At 45.9% G+C, this 21,479-nt stretch overlaps 1 protein-coding gene across 2 annotated transcripts in view; it reads right to left on the reverse strand.

Annotated features, from left to right (window-relative positions):
* Positions 1-21,479, reverse strand: part of PMS1 (PMS1 homolog 1, mismatch repair system component) — a 1,062,426-nt gene that overhangs the window by 443,422 nt on the left and 597,525 nt on the right. For both annotated transcript variants that reach the window (XR_015308390.1, XM_086955374.1), the window contains exon 10: positions 6,960-7,882. Coding sequence is in view for 1 of the 2 variants with exons in the window: in XM_086955374.1 (XP_086811500.1) it covers positions 6,960-7,882 (923 nt within the window). In the remaining variant the exon portion in view is untranslated. The remainder of the gene's footprint in view (positions 1-6,959; positions 7,883-21,479) is intronic.

A 21,479-nucleotide genomic window follows, 5' to 3' on the forward strand; every position in this document is an offset into this window, starting at 1 on the left:
AGCAGTTCCTGTTTACCTTGCGTAGCCATGACTACGGTCTGAGCATGACGCACAACTGGGAGGAGTCCCGTAACATGAACATTAAGTAAAATCCCTACGATGTACTTACAAACAGTGGGGTTCACGATTTATGAGTTACTTTTTTGTCATGATTTACAATGCTATTAATTTCCTTATTATAAAGTGTTCGTATAATTAATAGCGATCCATTAATGAGTACAACTTTAATTACATAAAAACATTGTGGTGAATTTAACAACAATGATCGAGTAGGGGAGTGGATAAAACTCAAACCTGCTTTTGTTCCAACATGTAAACATATGTGATATACACCATGTTAATATGGCCTCCAAAGTTGTGTAAGCTTGTAGGACTGATTAAGATCATGAGTCCTTTCTTGATGTTCACGGTGTAACTAACATAAATAATGTAATTGACTCTGTGCAACTTGTGTGATCAAGCACTCTCTGGAGTGCGAAACGCGTCACGAGATTTATGAAGGAATAAATCTATCGTCTTGGTAATCCTGTGGTTTGCTGTGTGGTCCTTTGTCTGAGTGCTCGTGAGGAACGCCGTTACTTTTGGATATTGATTCCGGCTGCTCCGCCGGCTCGAGCCACACCCACGTAGGTGAAGGGTTGCAGTAGGAGCTTTGTTGAATGTGGATATTAAGGAAGCAACCTACGCGGTTTCGAAAAGGACCCAGCATCAAGAGTACATTGGACGTGACCGGATCATAGGCGGTTTGAGACGCATACCCACGTGGTGAATCTTCTACAAAGGTAAGCGTTCTCGCCAGCCGAATGTACACGGACGATTAGCTGGGATCCATAGACTGTTGTTCTCTACTATTGTCCCCACATTGGTGTGAAGTAAACGCAGGGGACGGGATATTACAGAGCAACGTGTGTCGAGACAAGGGTGAACCCTGAATCAACAGGGGGACTATAGGACAAAACAGCAAATACCACAAGGGATATCCAAGGGCAAAATAATCATCTTTTGCCAAGTAACATACTATGGATGAGGAGAATGAGAGGAGAGAAGCAGCACTGTCCCTATTTGCAAGAGCACCGGGAAAAACAACGATACTTCCCACACCCATCCGGGCAGATAAAAGCATCATGGACAGGCTAAGACATTATGAAAAACTTCACAAATTAGAAGTTTCTAAATGGTGGGAGGCAACATCATTACAGGATTACCTGGATAAGAACATGATACCCAGAGGTTTGAGAATATATCTGATCCCATCATATGACTCCTTAGACCCACAGATGCTTGAAGATTGGTCAGATAACGCCACAAACAGCTCCAGAGTGATGATGCAAATCCTAATTAAATATGCATGGTCTGACAGAACTAAAATCAAGAAAGAAATTGAAGAAATAGCTGAAGAATTAAATAAACATGAGGAACAGGAGATCATCACCAAGTTTCTTGAAGAAATGAAGAAACGTTTAAAAACTTTGGAAGATGATATCAAAAAGAGGAAACAATACAAGCTACATAGAGACTGTGGTGACTATGAATCTGGGAGGATACTCACACACAGTAAGAAATATGACCATCTCTATGAAACTCAATCGCAAAATGACCAGACCACTCCTATCCCAGAGGAAACTGCAACAGAGGATGAAGAAAATGCGGATTCACTGACAGATATGTCAGAATTAACTGTGAGCTCAGAAAGCATCAAGTCAACAGAGGAAACGAGACCAAAAAGGAGCAATTTTTTATTACAATACCGGTTCATGAAACAGAACCGGGAAGCAACGAGATCGTCCACAAGACTACAAGAAAAGAACCAAGCACAAGCCCAGAGCACAAGAGGCAGACCAAGAAATACCAGACAAAGAGGAGGAAGAAACGGAAACAGAGGAACAAACGGTACAGTAAAGCAAAGGCCAGTGGGAATAAGAAGGGCTCAAACGAAGAGGAAATAATGATGGATGACAAACAGGTAAACAAAACCATAATCAATTTATCTGATAGACAAATAAGCATGAAAGTCAAAAGAACATTGTGTCTAGGTCTATCGTTTTGTCCCACGGTACCTATGAATTATGTTGAAGACAAGATTGACATCTTCAAGTTTTGCAGAAAATTGAAACTCAAGAAATGGCATAAAATGAAACCGAAAAAGAGTAAAAGACAACCTACAAATGATCAGGACATAGACAATGAACATATGATCATAGGTGACATAGATAACTTAGTGGCCATTGACGAGCTAAACACTGCTGAAGACGAACTAAATCTTAGTACTGAAGCCAGGAGAATACTGGATGCTTTAGAAATTCAACACAATCAAGCAGCTAACACAGATTTTAAACCAAAATCCACATTCACCCCTAAAATGAACCACGACAATATAGACTCATTTCAAGACCAGATAGGCAATGAACTACTTGAGCTCAGCCGATGCAACCAGGCCAACAGCAAAAAGAAAAAAGTCAAATATAACCTCTCGGTCGCCCAGAAAATGGCCATACAAGATCTGGCCAATGACCCCAGTATCCTCATTCGACCAGCAGACAAAGGGGGGAACATTGTGATAATGCCTAGAGAGATGTACGTCGCAGAAGCGGAAAGACAACTGCATGATGGACAAACGTACAAAAGGTCTAACCGGACTGAATACAGTAATAGTATTAAAAACATGTGGGACAAATTGAGTGAATGGAAGGATAGAGGTTGGCTAGAATGGGAAGAGTACTGTTTTCTTAAAAAGGATTATCCCCTGTTACCCATTCTGTACCTCCTCCCCAAGGTGCACAAATGTATTGATAACCCCCCTGGAAGACCCATCATCTCTTCCAGGGGATGGGTTTTGGAAAATGTCTCACGCTATATCGACCACTTTCTGAGGGATTTTGTCATGGATCTCCCCACTTATGTGAGAGATACCAAGGATTTCCTTGACAAAATCAACCAAGTAGAGATTAACAAAAAGTGTCTACTTATGACTATGGATGTAAATGCTCTTTACACCATTATTGAACACAGTCAGGGGTTGGAAGCATGCGCCAGATATCTTAAACAGAGGGACATAAGATTTCTTGGGCACACTACCATGTTATTAGACATGATAAAACACTGCCTGGAGAACAATTTCTTCTGTTTCAATGATGAGATCTTTCTGCAAACTCACGGTACCGCGATGGGTACTTCTTTTGCGCCGAGCCTGGCGAACCTCTTCATGGGAGCATGGGAGGCAGATATCAGGAATGACACTGAACTGAAAAATGACTTGCAGAAAGTCAGACTATGGCTTCGGTTTATTGATGACATTTTTGTCATTTGGTCAGGAAGTAAATCGGAGGCCAATGACTTCATCAATAAACTGCATAACAACAACCGTAACATCAAACTCACGAGCAACATCAGTGATAAAGAGGTGGAATATCTTGACACCAAAGTCCAAATCACAGGCAATACCATCAAAACTGTGTTATTCAGAAAAAGTACGGCAGGTAACTCTCTGCTTCATGCAGAGAGCAACCATCCAGACAATCTGAAATGGAGTATCCCCTATGGGGAACTCCTTAGAGCAACAAGAAATTGCAGCAACCATAAAGATTATTTGGCAGAAGAAAAAACAATGACACAGAGATTCCTCCAACGAGGCTATCCCTTGTGGGTGATCAAGAAAGCTAGCAAAAAGGTGTCTGAGATTGAGAAAAAAGACCTACTTATGACTAAGATGGAAGAAAGGGAAGAAAATGATAACATCACCAGAGTAATTCTCACATATAATGGGAACTCTAAACAAATACAAAAAAGTTTAGTAAAAAATTGGAATCTTCTAACTTCTGATCCAATAATAGGAGACAGTTTACCTAAACGCCCCAGCATAACCTATAAGAGAGGACCAACTCTTAGAGATCTGCTGGTTCGCAATGATGTCAGCAATACCACTGTTCCCAGAGGCATTGATCTGCAGGGCTTCTACCCATGTGGCCATTGCAAAGCTTGCGCTAATAGCCACATGAAGAAGGAATTTTGGAATCCCAGCAAGAACAGGATGCAACAAATCCAACAATTCCTTACATGTACTACTCCATTTGTTATCTATGCATTAACCTGCCCATGCAATCTAATGTATATAGGGAGCACGACACACATGGCGAAAAAAAGAGTGTTGGAACACACCAGAGCTATCAGTAATTTAGACCAACAGTATCCGATAGCACGCCATTTCGAGAGTCATCACTTCTCTGATCCCAAAAAACTTACCTATTTTGTGTTGGAACAGGTTAACATAGGCCCCAGAGGAGGTAATCGTTTATTGAAATTAAGGCAAAAAGAATCCAAATACATTATTAGCCTTTGTACTCGTTACCCGAAGGGGCATAACATGGATGAAGAATACAATGTACATTTACAAGAATGAAATATGCAATGTTTTGACTCTGGAATGGCTATACTTTGGTAAAGTCAATGTGTAATTTGTATCACAATCATCTGTATTTACTATAGTATTGTCCGCCCCCCTTTCCTGTCTCACACTTTTGTTCTCTCTCTGTCTTTCTACAGATAACCTAACGTGGGAGATGTCAGAATAAGAATAACATGATTCAACTAAACCTGTATTGTGACTTTCCTCTCCTCTCCTCTTCCAACTTCGAAAGCAGAATTTTATTTTAATTATTTTATGTATGCACTAGAGTCATTTATTGTACACGTTGATTGTAGTAATACACGTATAGTTATCTTGACACCTAGCTTCTTACTAATTCAAATTGGGACTCAATTGTGTTCCGTGTCAGCTTTCCTAGAGGGCTCAGGTCCATTCCACTAACCAGGATGGACTACGTGACAATGGCGCAATCGCCTACAGTCACAGGTGAGCACCTCTCTGGTGAATTCCCTATCTCACTAACCAGAGGAATAAACACCCTACATCCACGTGTAGATCGTATCCAATAGGATGGACAACGAGACACTGTCGCAACTGTGTACAGCTACAGGTGCGCAATTCACTAGCGACCTCCCTATATCACTAACCAGAGGGATAAATAGTGCACATTCGTGTGCAGACAGTGTTCAGCTCGCGTAGCCATGACTACTGTCGGAGCATGACACACACGGGGAGGAGTCCCACAACGGGACCCTTATGGTGATCCCTGAAACACACCCTTCATCTGCACTCCCGATACTTTGGGCTTAATATTCAGTCACTAACTAGAGGTTATATAATCCTTCATCGTGACTAGTATGTGCGGTAACCGAACACTGGACACGAGCAGTTCCTGTTTACCTTGCGTAGCCATGACTACGGTCTGAGCATGACGCACAACTGGGAGGAGTCCCGTAACATGAACATTAAGTAAAATCCATACGATGTACTTACAAACAGTGGGGTTCACGATTTATGAGTTACTTTTTTGTCATGATTTACAATGCTATTAATTTCCTTATTATAAAGTGTTCGTATAATTAATAGCGATCCATTAATGAGTACAACTTTAATTACATAAAAACATTGTGGTGAATTTAACAACAATGATCGAGTAGGGGAGTGGATAAAACTCAAACCTGCTTTTGTTCCAACATGCAAACATATGTGATATACACCATGTTAATATGGCCTCCAAAGTTGTGTAAGCTTGTAGGACTGATTAAGATCATGAGTCCTTTCTTGATGTTCACGGTGTAACTAACATAAATAATGTAATTGACTCTGAGCAACTTGTGTGATCAAGCACTCTCTGGAGTGCGAAACGCGTCACGAGATTTATGAAGGAATAAATCTATTGTCTTGGTAATCCTGTGGTTTGCTGTGTGGTCCTTTGTCTGAGTGCTCGTGAGGAACGCCGTTACTTTTGGATATATATATATATATATATATATATATATATATATATATATATATATATATATATATATATATATATATATATATATATATATATATATATACCCCCTACAAAATCTGTGTCACTTAATAAGCACAGTTGGTCCAGATCTACCAAGGATTTTTGCAAAGCCTGCACTATGCAAACTGACAGCCTTTACGAATGCAAAACCCCAATTTGAAATGTACTAAATTGTCATGCAAGTTGCACATGCCTTTATTGTGACTCACAGTGTGGACTTTCCAATTCGTTGCAAACTGCCATGGAACGGGCAGAAAGGAAGAGTCCAACCCCTCCCCCCCCCACCCCCACCCCCCTCCTCCTCTCCCCCCGACCCCCCCATTCATTCTTATGACTTTAAGGAAATGAATCAATGATCTGCGCATGCAGCACAACCGACAGATCCTAGAATGCTGAAAGGAGACGGTATATGTTCATAAAATGTCTTTGAGGTTTAGCTTCCAGTGCCCCAATGCAGGCATTGAAGGGTGCAGAGAACTGGGACTGCTTCAAGCCTTCCCTTTGCATTGTGACATTTTGTTTCATAAGACAGCCATTCCTTTAGGGCAATAATGGGTCAAACTCCATCTCTGCATCACAGAGATTCGCAAGGATTCAAAGTGGGAATCATGCTTCATAAAAATTAATAAGGGATGCTAACTGTGAGTTTTTGTGAATGGTCTTTAGGAGTCGTCCGGAACAGTGCAAATAACGTCGAGGTAGCATTCACAGACGTACTACAAACACAGCTTATGCGATTTGACTCAACCATTAGATCATCTGAACCTTAGACTTTTCTAGATAATTAAACATATAACTTGGCAATATTAAAATTTAAAGCCATTTTACACCGGACAAAAACATTTACTTTGGCATCAAACTTAACCCAAAAAGCAGCAGAAGCCTGCAGGATGTAAACATATCAATTAGTAATAACCTTTTTTCTGCTTCAGCACGTAATGCCACATGATCCAATTTTTTTCTCTCGCAATGTTTTAATAAATTGGGAGCTCACTTTCATTCCGTTTTCTGCACCCAATGAGTCACAAAGTGGAAACTACGAGGTTTACTGATTTCATGTGAGATCTGGAAACTTACTTTTCTCGCTCGTCTTCACTTAATGTCTTCCACAGTTCTTTGCTTGTGACAGTAATGTCTTCCGCGCAAGCCTTCGTATTCTCTGCTAAAACCTTGAGCCGATATTCTTGCATGAAAATGTCACTTGATGACATAGGCTTTCTTATTACTCGATTGCTAATCAAGTCATAGGGTGTGATCTGCCCGGATTTTTTGTTGACCACATTGATTATATTTTGGCTTGGGCTTTTTGGGACTTTCTCAGCTGAGTTCATTGCTTCTAAAGTATTAGCACCTGCTGGAGGATTTCCTACATTCTCTACCCCAGGTATCAGGATTTTGACAGGTTCCATGTTTCCTCCGCTGGAATTTTTGAGTGCATTCCCCATGCTCCAACTTTCAGCACAGATGTGAGACGTGTCCTTGGAGACTGCTGGTGCTTCCTCCATTCTTTCCAAAGGACCACTTTGAGCGGCTCTCTGGAGAGGCTCTTCATGAGATTGAGAGTCCAAAAGACTAATATCATCTATACCAAAAGTAATACTACATCCACTTTGGCTGTCTATAGGTGGAGAAAGATTATTTTTTGAGCCTTTCAGAAACCTTTTGTTGCATGCACTATCAATGTCTGATTCTTCATTCTCTTTAACTGGTCCAAGAGGATTATCGCAGACAAATATTTGATGTTTTAAGCAGGCCTCCGTGTTTTTTCCTGCTTGACTATTTTGCACGTCGTTACTGAATGAAAATGATGAAGTACGAGTCTTGGGACCTTCGTTTCCAGAAGGTTCAATTTCATTGACAAGAACATCTGTTTGTTCTGCTGGATTACCAAACATGTCCACGCAGGGCACATCTGCTCTATCACTTCCTCTAGAAACTGTATCGGGGAGTGACCCATACATTGATTTTAAGACATTTTCCATAGCAAGCAAAACATATTCCTGAAAAGTAAAGGCATATACATATTAGGAAACGATATCAGATCTTAAGTTAAAAAAACAGTGCATTTTATTGAGTTTAACTGCATCAAGCATGGAGATGTACAGTACAAGTCATCACGTTGGTATGGCTTAGCTTTACTTTCCGTTTATGTGCGGTTTGCAAGCAAATGTATTTCCAGTTTTGGAGAAATAAGCAGCTGCGAGTGAAGTTCATATTTCGTCCCAATGTTGTGTGATAGAATGTGCAGCATCATGTTAGCCAGAGTGTGTACATGTGAGGTATTGCGCATAATAAATGCTGTATCTCACTGTAGGGATGAAGCAGCAGGTTATAACACTAATGAGCATAAAAACAAGTTACTTACCTTCGGTAACGATATATCTGTAAGAAACATTAGTTACTGATAGATTCCTTACCTCAAAATTACCACCAGGCGTCAGACTGGATCCGGAAAGTTTTCATCAGCAGTACCTCTGCAAGTCGGAAGGTGGCGTTGTGCGGCTCTGCAGAACCATGCAAGATACTGACCACTGGTGCATTGAAACTAGGGCCCTGAAAGAGATGACCTTAACCCTTGAAATCAGTTAGCAGAAAGGGGAGGATAGGTGGGGCAGTAAGGAATCTATCACTAACTAATGTTTCTTACAGATATATATCGTTACCAAAGGTATGTAACTTGTTCATCTGAAAGAAACACGTAGTGATAGATTCCTTACCTTAGAATAGATACCCCAGCAATACCAACCCCGGTGGTGGGTCTGCGAATCAAGATTACACCAGGTAGTCCCGGAGAACAGAACGGCCCAAGAAGCAGTCTCTCCGGAGTTGGCTGTCCCGGCAATAGTGCTTAGTAAAAGTGTGCAGCGATTCCCACGTAGCTGCCTGACAGACGTCTTGTATGGGGACAACACGTCCTAATGCCATAGTAGAAGCCGTCGCACCGGTGGAATGGGCGTGCAGCCCCACCGGAGGCTCCTTTTTAGGCAGAGAACAACAGGCTTTAATAGACAAAATGACGCATCGGGAGATAGTCCGCTTGTGTAATGTCGACCTTTCTTGGCGCCAATGTAGCCAACAAAGAGCTGGTCATCCACCCGGAAATGTGTGCGATTCAGGTAAAATGAGAGCGCTTGTTTTGGGGCCAGACGGTGGAGCCTCTCTTCCTCTCTGGAAAGATGCAGAGGCGGAAAGAAAGTGGACAAAGTGATGGTCTGCCCGATGTGAAAGGCAGCGACAACCTTTGGAAGAAAGGATGGATGTGTTCTGCGTACAACCTTGTCCGGATGGACAGACAGAAAAGGAGGTTTGCAAGAAAGAGCCTGGAGCTCACTCACTCTCCTGGCAGAGGTGATGGCAACCAGGAAAGCAGTCTTCAAAGTTAACAGACGAAGAGGACAGTTGTGAAGAGGCTCAAAGGGAGCGCACACTAAATATGTGAGAACCATGAATAAGCTCCACTGTGGCATCACAAAGGGAATAGGAGGGAAAAGATAAGTAATGCCTTTGAGGAACCTATTTACAACAGGGGATTTGAAAAGAGAGGGCTGATCAGGGAGCCTGAGAAAGGCCGAAATAGCAGAAAGTTAGCTTTGATAGTGCCCAGAGCAGAGCCCTGCTGGGCCAAAAAAAGAAGGAACAGTAGGACTTCTGAAAGAGGGGCAGAAAGGGGATCCACAGCCTTTGCTGTACACCATGCCACAAATTTGTTCCACCTACAGGCTATATATCAACCTAGTGGAGGAACGCCTGGTTGCCAGAATGACATCACAGACTTCAGGAGGCAAGTCTAAAGGAATACACTGCCGCCGCTCAATCTCCACGCAAAGACTTGAGACTGGACAGGTTAGGGTGGAGGACCGTCCCCTGCTGCTGCAACAGAAGATCCTCCCGAAGAGACAGTCAGGATCAGGTGATCGATAGTCATACTGAGTAGTTCGGGATACCAAACTCTTCGAGCCCAGTCTGGAGCCACAAGAATGACTTTCGCCCGGTCACACCTGATCTTCTTCAGCACTTCGAGCAGACATGGTATAGACGGAAAGGCGCACAGCAGACCGCAACTCCACTTGCGACGAAAAGCGTTTCCTAGCGAGTGCCGCCTTGGAAATTCCAACGCGCAGAACTGCTGACATTGCGCGTTCTCTTCAGTAGGGAATAGATCTAACCAAGGCTCTCCCCATTGTCGAAAGAGACCTTGCGCCACGTCCGAGTGAAGAAGCCATTCGTGATCCATCATGCACCTGCGGCTGAGTTTGTCCGCCCCGGTGGAATGGGCGTGCAGCCCCAACGGAGGCTCCTTTTTAGGCAGAGAACAACAGGCTTTAATAGACAAAATGACGCATCGGGAGATAGTCCGCTTGTGTAATGACGACCTTTCTTGGCGCCAACGTAGCCAACAAAGAGCTGGTCATCCACCCGGAAATGTTGTGTGCGATTCAGGTAAAATGAGAGCGCTTGTTTTGGGGCCAGACGGTGGAGCCTCTCTTCCTCTCTGGAAGGATGCAGAGGCGGAAAGAAAGTGGGCAAACTGATGGTCTGCCCGATGTGAAAGGCAGCGACAACCTTTGGAAGAAAGGATGGACGTGTTCTGCATACAACCTTGTCCGGATGGACAGACAGAAAAGGAGGTTTGCAAGAAAGAGCCTGGAGCTCACTCACTCTCCTGGCAGAGGTGATGGCAACCAGGAAGCAGTCTTCAAAGTTAACAGACGAAGAGGACAGTTGTGAAGAGGTTCAGAGGGAGCGCACACTAAATATATGAGAACCATGTTTAAGCCGCACTGTGCATCACAAAGGGAATAGGAGGGAAAAGATAAGTAATGCCTTTGAGGAACCTATTTACAACAGGGGACTTGAAAAGAGAGGGCTGATCAGGGAGCCTGAGAAAGGCCGAAATAGCAGAAAGTTAGCTTTGATAGTGCCCAGAGCAGAGCCCTGCTGGGCCAAAGAAAGAAGGAACAGTAGGACTTCTGAAAGAGGGGCAGAAAGGGGATCCACAGCCTTTGCTGTGCACCATGCCACAAATTTGTTCCACCTACAGGCTATATATCAACCTAGTGGAGGAACGCCTGGTTGCCAGAATGACATCACAGACTTCAGGAGGCAAGTCTAAAGGAATCAACTGCCGCCGCTCAATCTCCACGCAAAGACTGGAGACTGGACAGGTTAGGGTGGAGGACCGTCCCCTGCTGCTGCAACAGAAGATCCTCCCGAAGAGACAGTCGGGATCAGGTGATCGATAGTCATACTGAGTAGTTCGGGATACCAAACTCTTCGAGCCCAGTCTGGAGCGACAAGAATGACTTTCGCCCGGTCACACCTGATCTTCTTCAGCACTTCGAGCAGACGTGGTATAGGCGGAAAGGCACACAGCAGACCGCAACTCCACTTGCGACGAAAAGCGTTGCCTAGCGAGTGCCGCCTTGGAAATTCCAACACGCAGAACTGCTGACATTGCGCGTTCTCTTCAGTAGGGAATAGATCTAACCAAGGCTCTCCCCATTGTCGAAAGAGACCTTGCGCCACGTCAGAGTGAAGACGCCATTCGTGATCCATCATGCACCTGCGGCTGAGTTTGTCCGCCCTGGCGTTCAGTGAACCTGTCAGGTGTTGAACCACCAGGGAAATGCCCTGATGTTCCAGCCATGTCCAGAAGCACAGAGCCTCCTGACATAGGGTTCACGACCCCACCCCACCCTGTTTGTTGCAGTACCTCATGGCGGTGGTGTTGTCCATTAACACCTACAGTAATCTCCCCTTGACAGAGGGAAGGAATGCCTTCAGTGCAAGTCAGATCGCCCGAAGCTCCAGAAGGTTGATATGGAGCCTCGACTCCGCCGGAGACCAGAGGCCTCTGATCTCTGCCTCTCCCATGTAGCCCCCCCTCCCATCCCAGGAGGGACGCACTCGTCACCACCGTGAGCTCTGGTTGGGAAGGGAGAGGGATCTGCCATTGACCCAATGCCAGTTCGTGAGCCACCACTGCAGCTGTTTTGCAGTGCCCTCCGAGATCTGGACGTAATCAAACAGGTTCCCCTGATGCTGAGCCCACTGGAAATTCAGGTCCCACTGCAGAGGCCGCATATGCCATCTGGCATGAGTGACCAGCAGGATGCAGGAGGCCATGAGGACCAGCAGCCTCAGCGTCATCCTGACCGAAACCCAGGATAGAGGTTGAAAGATCGGAATCATAGCATGAAAATCCTGGACTCACCGTTTGGTAGGATAGACCTGAAAGTGCGTCGTATCCAGAACTACTCCAATGAAGAGGAGCTTCTGAGAGGGAATCCGGTGCGACTTCGGCACACTGATGGAGAACCCCAGCAAATGCAGGAGGTCGGCCGTAGTCTGGAGGTGGGAGACAACTGTCTGGGTCGAGCCTGCCTTCAACAGCCAGTCGTCGAGATAGGGGAAAATTGGAACTCATGATCTGCGCAGATGAGCTGCAACCACTGCCATCACTTTCGTGAACACCCGAAGGGCGCTGGTAAGACCAAAGGGGAGCACGGTAAACTGAAAGTGCTCGTGGCTTACCGTGAACCGCAGAGAACTTCTGTGGGCCGGCAGTATGGGAATGTGGAAATAGGTGTCCTGCAGGTCCAACGTTACCATCCAGTCTCAAGAGTCGAGGGCAGACAAGACCTGAGCCAGAGTTAGCATCTTGAACTTCTCCTTCCGGAGGAAGCGACTGACGTCGCAGAGGTCCAAGATAGGAGCAGGCCCGTGTCCTTCATGGGCACCAGAAAGTAGTGAGAATAACAACTACGTCCTACTTCTGGCGCAGGAATGCGCTCGATGACCCCCTTGTCCAAGAGGGCCGCGACTTTCCATTGAAAAAGTGCCAAGTGATCCCGCAACATGCAGTGGTACTGGGGTGGCATGGTTGGAGGGGTAGTGTTGAGGGGGAGGGAGTAGCCCCTTCGGACAATATGTAAAACCCACATGTCCGAAGTGATGGTGCGCCAGTGGGGGAGGTGATGGCAGATCCTGCGGCCCACTGGCGTTTGATGGGCCTGAAAAACCGGACTAGGAAGGTTTTGGGGCAGTGGTGGAAGTGGACTGACCCGCCCGCTGGCCTGCTGGCCCCCTGAACCGCCTCGGCGGGCCCCACGCCCGCAGCCGCGCTAAATGGTGGCTGCACCGGCCTGTGGCTCTGAAGTGAACATGTCAGGGCCCCCCATCCGTGGCCACGAAAGGAGCGAAAAGTAGAAGGTGGAGGAGGGGGCGTGACGGAAAGGCTCAAGGACTTGGCCGTCGCCCGTGAGTCCTTAAAATGCTCCAAAGCACTATCTGCCTTTTTGCCAAAAAGGCGAATGCCATCAAAAGGCATGTCCATCAGGGTGTTCTGGACATCCCAGAGAAACCAGTAGTCCTTAGCCAGGCCTGGCGATGGAGCGCCACTGTTGTGGAAATCGCTCTGCCCAGCGAGTCGGCGGAGTCAAGGCCACATCGAATCGTGAACTTTGCTGCATCTCTCCCTTCAGCACTAACTTGAGAGAGCACTGTCCGCGCCTTCTCCGGACACTGAGGAAGCACTTGCGCCACAAAATCCCACACAGAGTGGGAATAAAGGCCCAAGAGGCATATAGTGTTCACAGACTGCAGCCCTGAACTGGCGAAAGAAAAAATCTTCTTACTAAACTGCTCCAGTTTCTTGGATTCCCTGTTCGGGGGTGCGGTAGGGAATGAACTTGGGGATGCAGAGGCTTGGACAAATAAGCTCTCAGGGGTGGGGTGTTGGGAAAGGAAAATAGGGTGGCCCGGGGACGGCCGATGGGGCCCTCTGTCTTTGGCCTGGACCAGGTGCCCAAAAGAACGTCAGAAAGTGCATCATTAAAAGGCAGCAGTTGCTCCACAGAGGTAGCCGCTGTCTGAAGCACTTCTGTCAGGAGGTGAGCCCTGACGGCCACTGTAGGGAGTTCAAGGTGGAGAGACTCGGCTGCCCTGCGCAACACCACTGCGTAACTTGCCCCCTACCCCATAGCCACGGTATGAGGAGTGAGCATGCCAAGGTCACGAGAGGTATTAAGACCACTGGCATTCCCCAATTCCTCTGCCCAATCCGGGTCAAACTCACATTGTGCTGTGAAAGGGTCCTCAGACCCCTCCCAATCATCCCCTTCCTCCGAAGGCTGATGAACAGGTCAAAAACTAGGAGGCTGGACATCGGGGTAGAAAGGCCCCATCAGTGTTGGAGTCGGCGTCGAGTGACGCCGTTCCGGCGCTGTGTCCACATCGGGGTTGAAACCGGGGATAACGTCGTCCGGGGGCATGGGCGGCGTCGGAGGTGGTGCCAGTGGGGTCGATGTCGGTGGAGGTGTCACAAGGTCATCCAGCGTCGATCGGGATCCAGGCTTGGAACCTCGGGGGCCCTGTGGCGCCAGGGCCAGAGCAGACAGCGATGCCGGAGCCACCGACAGTGAAGGGTGAGGGACCCCAGTCAGGCCCGCAGGCGCACCGGTGGGGCCAGACGGCCCAAAGAGGCGGGCCATGACTGACAGAAATTCCTGCTGCATGGCCGGAACCACCGACGGACCCGGGAAGGGAGGGTAGGCTGACGGCAACTGCATAGGCTCTGCCGGAGCAACGAGGGAGGCACCACCCACACCCTCAGCTGCGTTGCGAAGTCGGAGAACGCTGACGCCTCTTCGACTTCTTGTGATGCTTCGCCTTAGCTGACTCCGAGTGCGAAGACTTTAATCCCGACGAACGATGGTGGTGACTCCGCGACCGGTCCCTCGACCTCCCACGGGACCGGGACCTTAAGCGGCGCGGAGCCGACTGCCGGACTTCAAGCAACTTTCGGGACCGTTCCCACAAAGTCTTTGGCGAGGGCCGTCCCAGGCAGTAGAGACACGCGGTAAGGGTCCGTCACCGCCATCATGCGATGACAGTCCCCACAAGACTTAAAGCCGGGCATCCCTACGGCACCATAGGGGTCAATCGACTCAAAAATAGAGGCAAAAAGGCCTAGAAAAACTCAGTCAAAAAGTGACTGGGGGATACCGCTCTCTCATGATCTGCGCTTGCTGGCGCGAAAAAAAAATAATAATTGACATCTGCGCGCAAGGGTGGCGTCTAAGTAGCTTCCGTGACGTCATCTCGGCGGCCACGATGCCAACGACGGACGCGGAGCCGCACAACGCCACCTTCCGACACGAAGGAGTACTGCTGACGAAAACATTCCGGATCCAGTCAGACACTTGGGAGTAATTCAAAGGTAGGGAATCTATCACTACGTGTTTCTTTCAGATATCTGTTTTAGAGGACCCCTGTGAGCCAGTCAGTGTGACAAAGTGTTCATAGTGAGCACTGTTTTGGTAATGCAATATTAATTGTGTGCGTGTGGGTCCTTTTATGCATTTTTTCCACGTCCACTCCCTATGTGGTTGAGGCACATGTTTTTTTGTTTTTAATTTTTTGTGAAGGTAACTTCTAAGTTGTGTGTCCTCTGCTGGAGTGTTTGGGTGACCAAAATGGTAGCATTTGGTGTTTTCTGTTGGTCCCTGCTATGAGAATGACAAACTGTTATTGTTTAATGGTTTCCTGTTCCAACATAAAAAGCATCACTTAGAATGTGTTCAGTGGAGGGAGAGGATGAATGTGACCGTTGGGTCAGGTGAGGCAGAGCTAACAAGGGATCAAATCTTCCTCCTGGTGGGGTTTGTAGATGGGGGTCTATGGTCTGTAGTCAAGACAGGAGCCACATGTCGGGTGTAGGGCGCGTTAATTCTTAACGCAGCTGGCATCCTCATAGAATAATGTAACGTTTTCCCACCAACTGCCACCCTACCCCAACATTCTAAACACAGAACTGCGCGTGAGGGTGCACCCGCACATAAACAATGGTGAAGGAAGCCAAGGAACAGGAAGGTTGACAAGGGAATATAATAACAAATAATGTAATGTAGTCTAAATAACATAACATATTAAATAGCGATTTTACACCTACTTGATTCCCTTTAAACCAACAGGCCAATATAAAATAATGTACAAAAGTACTGAACAGCACTCAAGTGACGGAAGCGAAATCGGAGGAAAAGATTACTCAACTTTATCACTATTACATCATACATATCTACATCCATAAACATTAGAATATATCTGGTGATGTTTGAGGTCCTAGGAAATGTATTTTAACAGAGAAAAATGCTCCCCAACTACAAAAGCTATGATCCCTTTCAAAAAGAAAAAAATATTGTTGCTAACATTATTTTTAATTTCTGCCTTTGAAAAGAGAACAATATAAAGGAAACTATCTCCTGCTTCGCACAGAGAAAAAACTTTACTTTGTCTCCAGGGCAGCTGCAGCACAGCAACAGCTCGTCCTTCATCATGTTTTGCCAGTGGAGCGAAGGAAGCAATATAACGCACCAGGGGCCAGATCTACGACCGTTTTAGCGGTCGTTTACGCCTCAATGACTTCTGTAGCTGTCCCAGAGCTATGTCAAAAAAGCACCATTACGCTACATGTTAATAAATCTGGCCTGGACGCCTCTAACTTGAAGAGCTTTCATTTTATAACATTTATAGCCTAACCAATGGCAAAGCATCTTGTAAGGTGGTTAGTTAACCATCTTGAGAGCCATAATCTACTGGATGAAGGTAAATTGGGCTTTTGACAGAACCATTGGACAAAAATAGTGTTGGTAATTGGCCTTGATGACCTATGGGCTTGACTGGTCTGTTACCGTTAGATCTTTCTGCGGCATTCAGCATGGTCTATCGTTCCATTCTTATTAACTGTCTCGGAAAGGTGGCAATGGTAGGCCTGAACCTACACTGGTTCATCTGCTTTCTGGGAAGCCAGGCTAGTCAGTGTCCCTCCAACAACTTCAGTCTCTTGGAGAGAGGGTGTGCAATTATGTCCCCTAAGGCTCCGTTGTCTCTCAACACTACAATGTTACGTATCCGATGAGTAACACCTTCAAATCGTATTGTTGTTCACTCACCAAGAATCTCAGGTAGATATTATATGCAGCGGATATGAAAGTATATGTCCTTGCGATTGATGGTCACCTTATGATCTCCTGTGCAGAGACGAACAAGTTACTTACCTTCGGTAACGCTTTTTCTGGTGGATACAGTATCTGCCTGTGAATTCCTCACCTTATGAATATCCCCTGCGCCAGCCTTCCGCAGAAATTTTTCCTAGCTCTCCGCGCTCGTCATAGCGTCATGGCTCCGCACGCGACTCCGCATGACGTCACCGGAGCCATAAGAAGACCACGTCGGCCTGATGATGTCAGTTCCACCCATTTTTACTGTGCCACTGAGGCAAACGGGCGGACCGACCATAGAGACCAAGTATACATAGTACACAGAATTTATACAAATACACATAGTGTACAATGAGATAAGACAACTTACATATTAAACAAGCTAACTAAAAACAAATAGAGGTAATAAAGTCTTGAGTACACAAAAATACACCAATTAACAAATACCTCATCTTTTAAGGTATAAAAGGGTGGCCAGCGGGGAGGAGGGTGGGTCAGTGAGGAATCCACAGGGAGATACGGTATCCACCAGAAAAAGCGTTACCGAAGGTAAGTAACTTGTTCTTCTGATGGATACATCTGTCTGGGAATTCCTCACCTTATGAATAGAATCATACAGCAGTAACTCACCTGGAGGAGGGTGTCCACCCTTCTATACCAAAAAGTCCTGCAAAACAGAGCGCACAAAATGGCCATCCCTCCTCACCTCGGAATCTAAGCAGTAATGCTTCACGAAAGTGTGGAGGGAGGCCCTAGTTGCAGCTTTGCATATGTCTAAAACAGGAACACCTCTAGACAATGCAGAAGTAGACGATTTAGCCCTGGTGGAATGAGCTCTAATGCCTACAGGAGGCTCCTTACCAGCCAGGGAGTAGCATATCTTGATGCACAAGATGATCCACCTGGATAAAGCATGCTTGTGCACCACCTTGCCTTTCATACGACCAGCATATCCAACAAAGAGCTGATCATCTTGACGGAAGTCCTTTGTTCTGTAAAAATAGAAGCTAATCATCCTCTTTGGACCCAAACGATGAAGTCTCTCTTCCACTTTGGATGGGGGAGGATAGAAAGTAGGAAGGGTAATGGACTGACCTAGGTGGAAGGGAGTCACCACCTTAGACATAAAAGCAGCCCTGGTCCTGAGTACTAACCTTTCAGCATGTGTGGTCAGGAAAGGAGGCTTTGAACTCAAATCCTGGAGCTCACTCACCCTCCTGCCTGAAGTGATAGCTACCAGGAAGACTGTTTTAAAAGTCAAAAGTCTCAAAGGACAACTATGCATAGGTTCGAACGTAGTACCCATTAAAAAAGTCAACACTAGATTCGAATCCCACTGGGGCATAATAAAGGGAATTGGAGGGAACATGTTTGTCAGCCCCTTAATGAATCTTAAGACTATAGGAGACTTAAATAAAGAAGTCTGATCAGGTAAACACAAAAATGCCGACAATGGCGACAAATATCCTTTAACAGTGGCCACAGCACAACCCTGCTGGGCCAAATAAAGAGAAAAACAAACAACACCAGAAAGATGAGCTTTTAAGGGATCAATAGATTTCTCTCTGCACCACTTAACAAATCTAGAACACCTGTAAGAGTAGACAGACTTGGTGGAGTGTCGCCTGGCCGATAATATAACATCCATCATGTCAGGCGGGAGAGAAAAAGAATTCAGGTTGCCCCATTCAATCTCCAGGCATGAAGTTGCAGACTCTGGAGGTGGGGGTGTAAAACCTGCACCTCCATCTGAGAGAGGAGCGGAGGGTGCCACGAGAGGTGAAGAGGGTCAATGTACCACACCATTCTTGGCCAATCCGGAGCGATCAATATAAATTGGGCCCGGTCTTGGCAAATCTTCCTCAGAACCCGAGGAATCAAGGGTATGGGAGGAAACGCGTAAAGGATTTGCGAGATCCAACTCAACTGAAACGCGTCCCCCAACGCTCCCTACCTCGGAAACTGGAGACTGCAGAATGACGGGCTGGTACTCAGATGAAAGTATTTGTCCTTGTGATTGATGGTCACCTTATGATCTCATGTGCACAGACAATGACTGATGTCCTGCAGGGTGATCATCTTGAAGTGCCCCACCAGTATGTAAAGATTTAGTTCCTTGAGGTCCAGGATAGGCCCTAGAGTCCCGTTTTGCTTTGGAATGAGGAAGTATATAGACTATTCGGCTTGACCCCTCTTGGTGCACAGGTAGAGCACCCTTGCTGAGAAGCAAATCACTTGCAACTCCTTGTGGAGGAATCTCTGATGTGCACGATTAATTGCAGGACAGTGACGTGGGATGGTTAGTGGCTTGGAGTGAAAGTCCAGGTAGTGTACTTGTAAGACAAATGACAGGATCCAATTTCCTTTAAACATTTCCTTCCAGTTTAGAAGAAAAAGTCTCCTCTCCATCCTACTCCTCCTCAGTATCACAAAGTTTCACCTTATGGTGATCAACTGCCCTGTTGATAACTGTGTGGTAAGCTGTTGTATCATCTTGTGGTAAAGCCTACCTTGGGAGGGGCTCAAACTTTGGATTCTTCTGAGGGTCTGCATAGTACAAGAGTGGGGAACACCTTTCTTGTTTTTAGGTCCCTCACACACCAACAGGCCCCTTGGTGTCATGCTTCATCATCGGGGTCATCGTACCCCTCTACGGGGTATGGCGTGCTGCGACCTACGGATACGTGGGAGCACTTGAGAGACTATGTGTGGTGCTGGTGAGGGTTTTTTTTATATATGTGAGTGTATTGTGGGGTTTGGGAAATAGTGAAAGTTCAAAAGAACCTGGCTCGTTGGTGGGGTGACTAAAACATATTTAATCAGCCCCCGGGCTGGTGCTATTAAAATAAGGGTGGGAGGTTGCTACGCTGACAATGTGCGTTACCTCCTTTTGGTGTGCGTCGACATGTTTCGGTGCCAGAAGCACCTTCTTCAGGACGGGGTGCACAAATCCCCACCTTACTCACGTTTCTCTAACTAATACTAGAATTTTCTAATAAAAGTGAGGAAAAATTACAGTGCAGGTAAAAACAATGTACCTAGCAAAAAAGACGTTGTCTGTTGATCAACCTGTAAAGGAAAGAAGACAAAAAAATGTTTCTGGTAGTCTACCTCTCCATATCCATAGGTAAAATGTCCGGTGGTTACAGGTGATATACTATAGCTGCATTCCAGTGCTTATAGTGGGATAAAAGTTTTTCAAAAAACACACTAGACTGACTGACACATAACATAGAACAAACACTTAATAAAGAAAATTTGGTTCAGGTGTTTCCAAATTATTTTCTGTCTGTAACACCATTGTTGGTAAACAGGGAAGGACAAAGTTTTGAAAAATATCATGCCATTACATATTCACAACATACTGTTTTGGAGTTGGAGAAAATGCCTCATGAGCCAAACGTCAGTATCTGGTGTGCTAACTAGCACCTGTTTGGGAAAGAAAGGCATATTCAGGTCCTAGTTTTACTTACAGTAACGTAGTGGTGACACTGCTCGCGGTCATGAGACCTTTCTACTCACGATTTCTGCAAGGAAATACCTCCCGATCGATCCCTTCGTGGCTCCGATGGTAATGCCAGAAGGTTTCTCGAAGTCGGGGTTTTATACCTTTTCCCGGGTAAAGTTAATTATTTAATTGAATAATTGAGGCTTCCTTATGGTCATATAAGGTCTTTGTGGGTTTTAGCTCGCGGTCACTGTTTGGAAGCGTCTTTTCTTCGGCATGCGCCTATGTGCGTGTTTGGTCCTTTTGTTGCGCATGCGCTGTCTTAGGCGTCTTTGTTTTCTGTTACGCGCATGCGCTATCCTGCGCGTACATTATTTCTCATGATGGTTTACTATGGCAATGCGATTGATATCTTTTCTCATGAAAAGGCACTGTGGATGGCGTTTCTTTTGAAATATGTGCCTATTTTGATCTTAATACTGCGTTTTTTATAGCGTGCATGCTTATTCATTCCGCGGATCATTTTCCTTTACAAGTGGACAGAGAAATACCCATTGTAAAGGATGTGGCTGAGTGGTAAAGCAGACCCCAGGGCATATTTTAGTTCGCCTGGTAGATGCTCATGTGGGAAAAGTAGGGAAATCTTCATGGGATACTCAGTTTATATAGATTGTTTTTTTACACCTCGTGGGAGAGGTCCTTCAGCAGGAGACCATCTACGTTAACTGACCCCAGGGGATATTGTCATTTAGGCCTGTAGTGTTAGTCCCCAGTCTAAAGACCCATCTCTGCTCCTTCTCAAAGAGTCCTTGTTCTGATGGGAGTTGTTCAACTACTGTTCACCTGATGTCACTTACACAATGTCCATTCTCAACGAAATGTGTGGCCATTTTCGTCGTTGTCTTCTTGCATCGGATATTGCTCTTATGCTCCTCAATTCGTATTTTACAAGAACTGACTTTTGATCCAGACAGCCAACTACTTCTTAGTCTGGACAAAGAGAGCCTCTACACGAGCCTCCCTCACAATGAAACCATAGCTATCATAGAGGAGGTTCTGTACAGTGCCAACTGGAAATACCAAACCCAGAGAGGTGTGGTAATGTAATGCGGAATGAATAAGCATGCACACTATAAAAAACGCAGTATT

Source organism: Lissotriton vulgaris, chromosome 2_1, assembly GCF_964263255.1.
Source record: "Lissotriton vulgaris chromosome 2_1, aLisVul1.2, whole genome shotgun sequence".
NCBI classification, from domain to species: Eukaryota; Metazoa; Chordata; class Amphibia; order Caudata; family Salamandridae; genus Lissotriton; species Lissotriton vulgaris.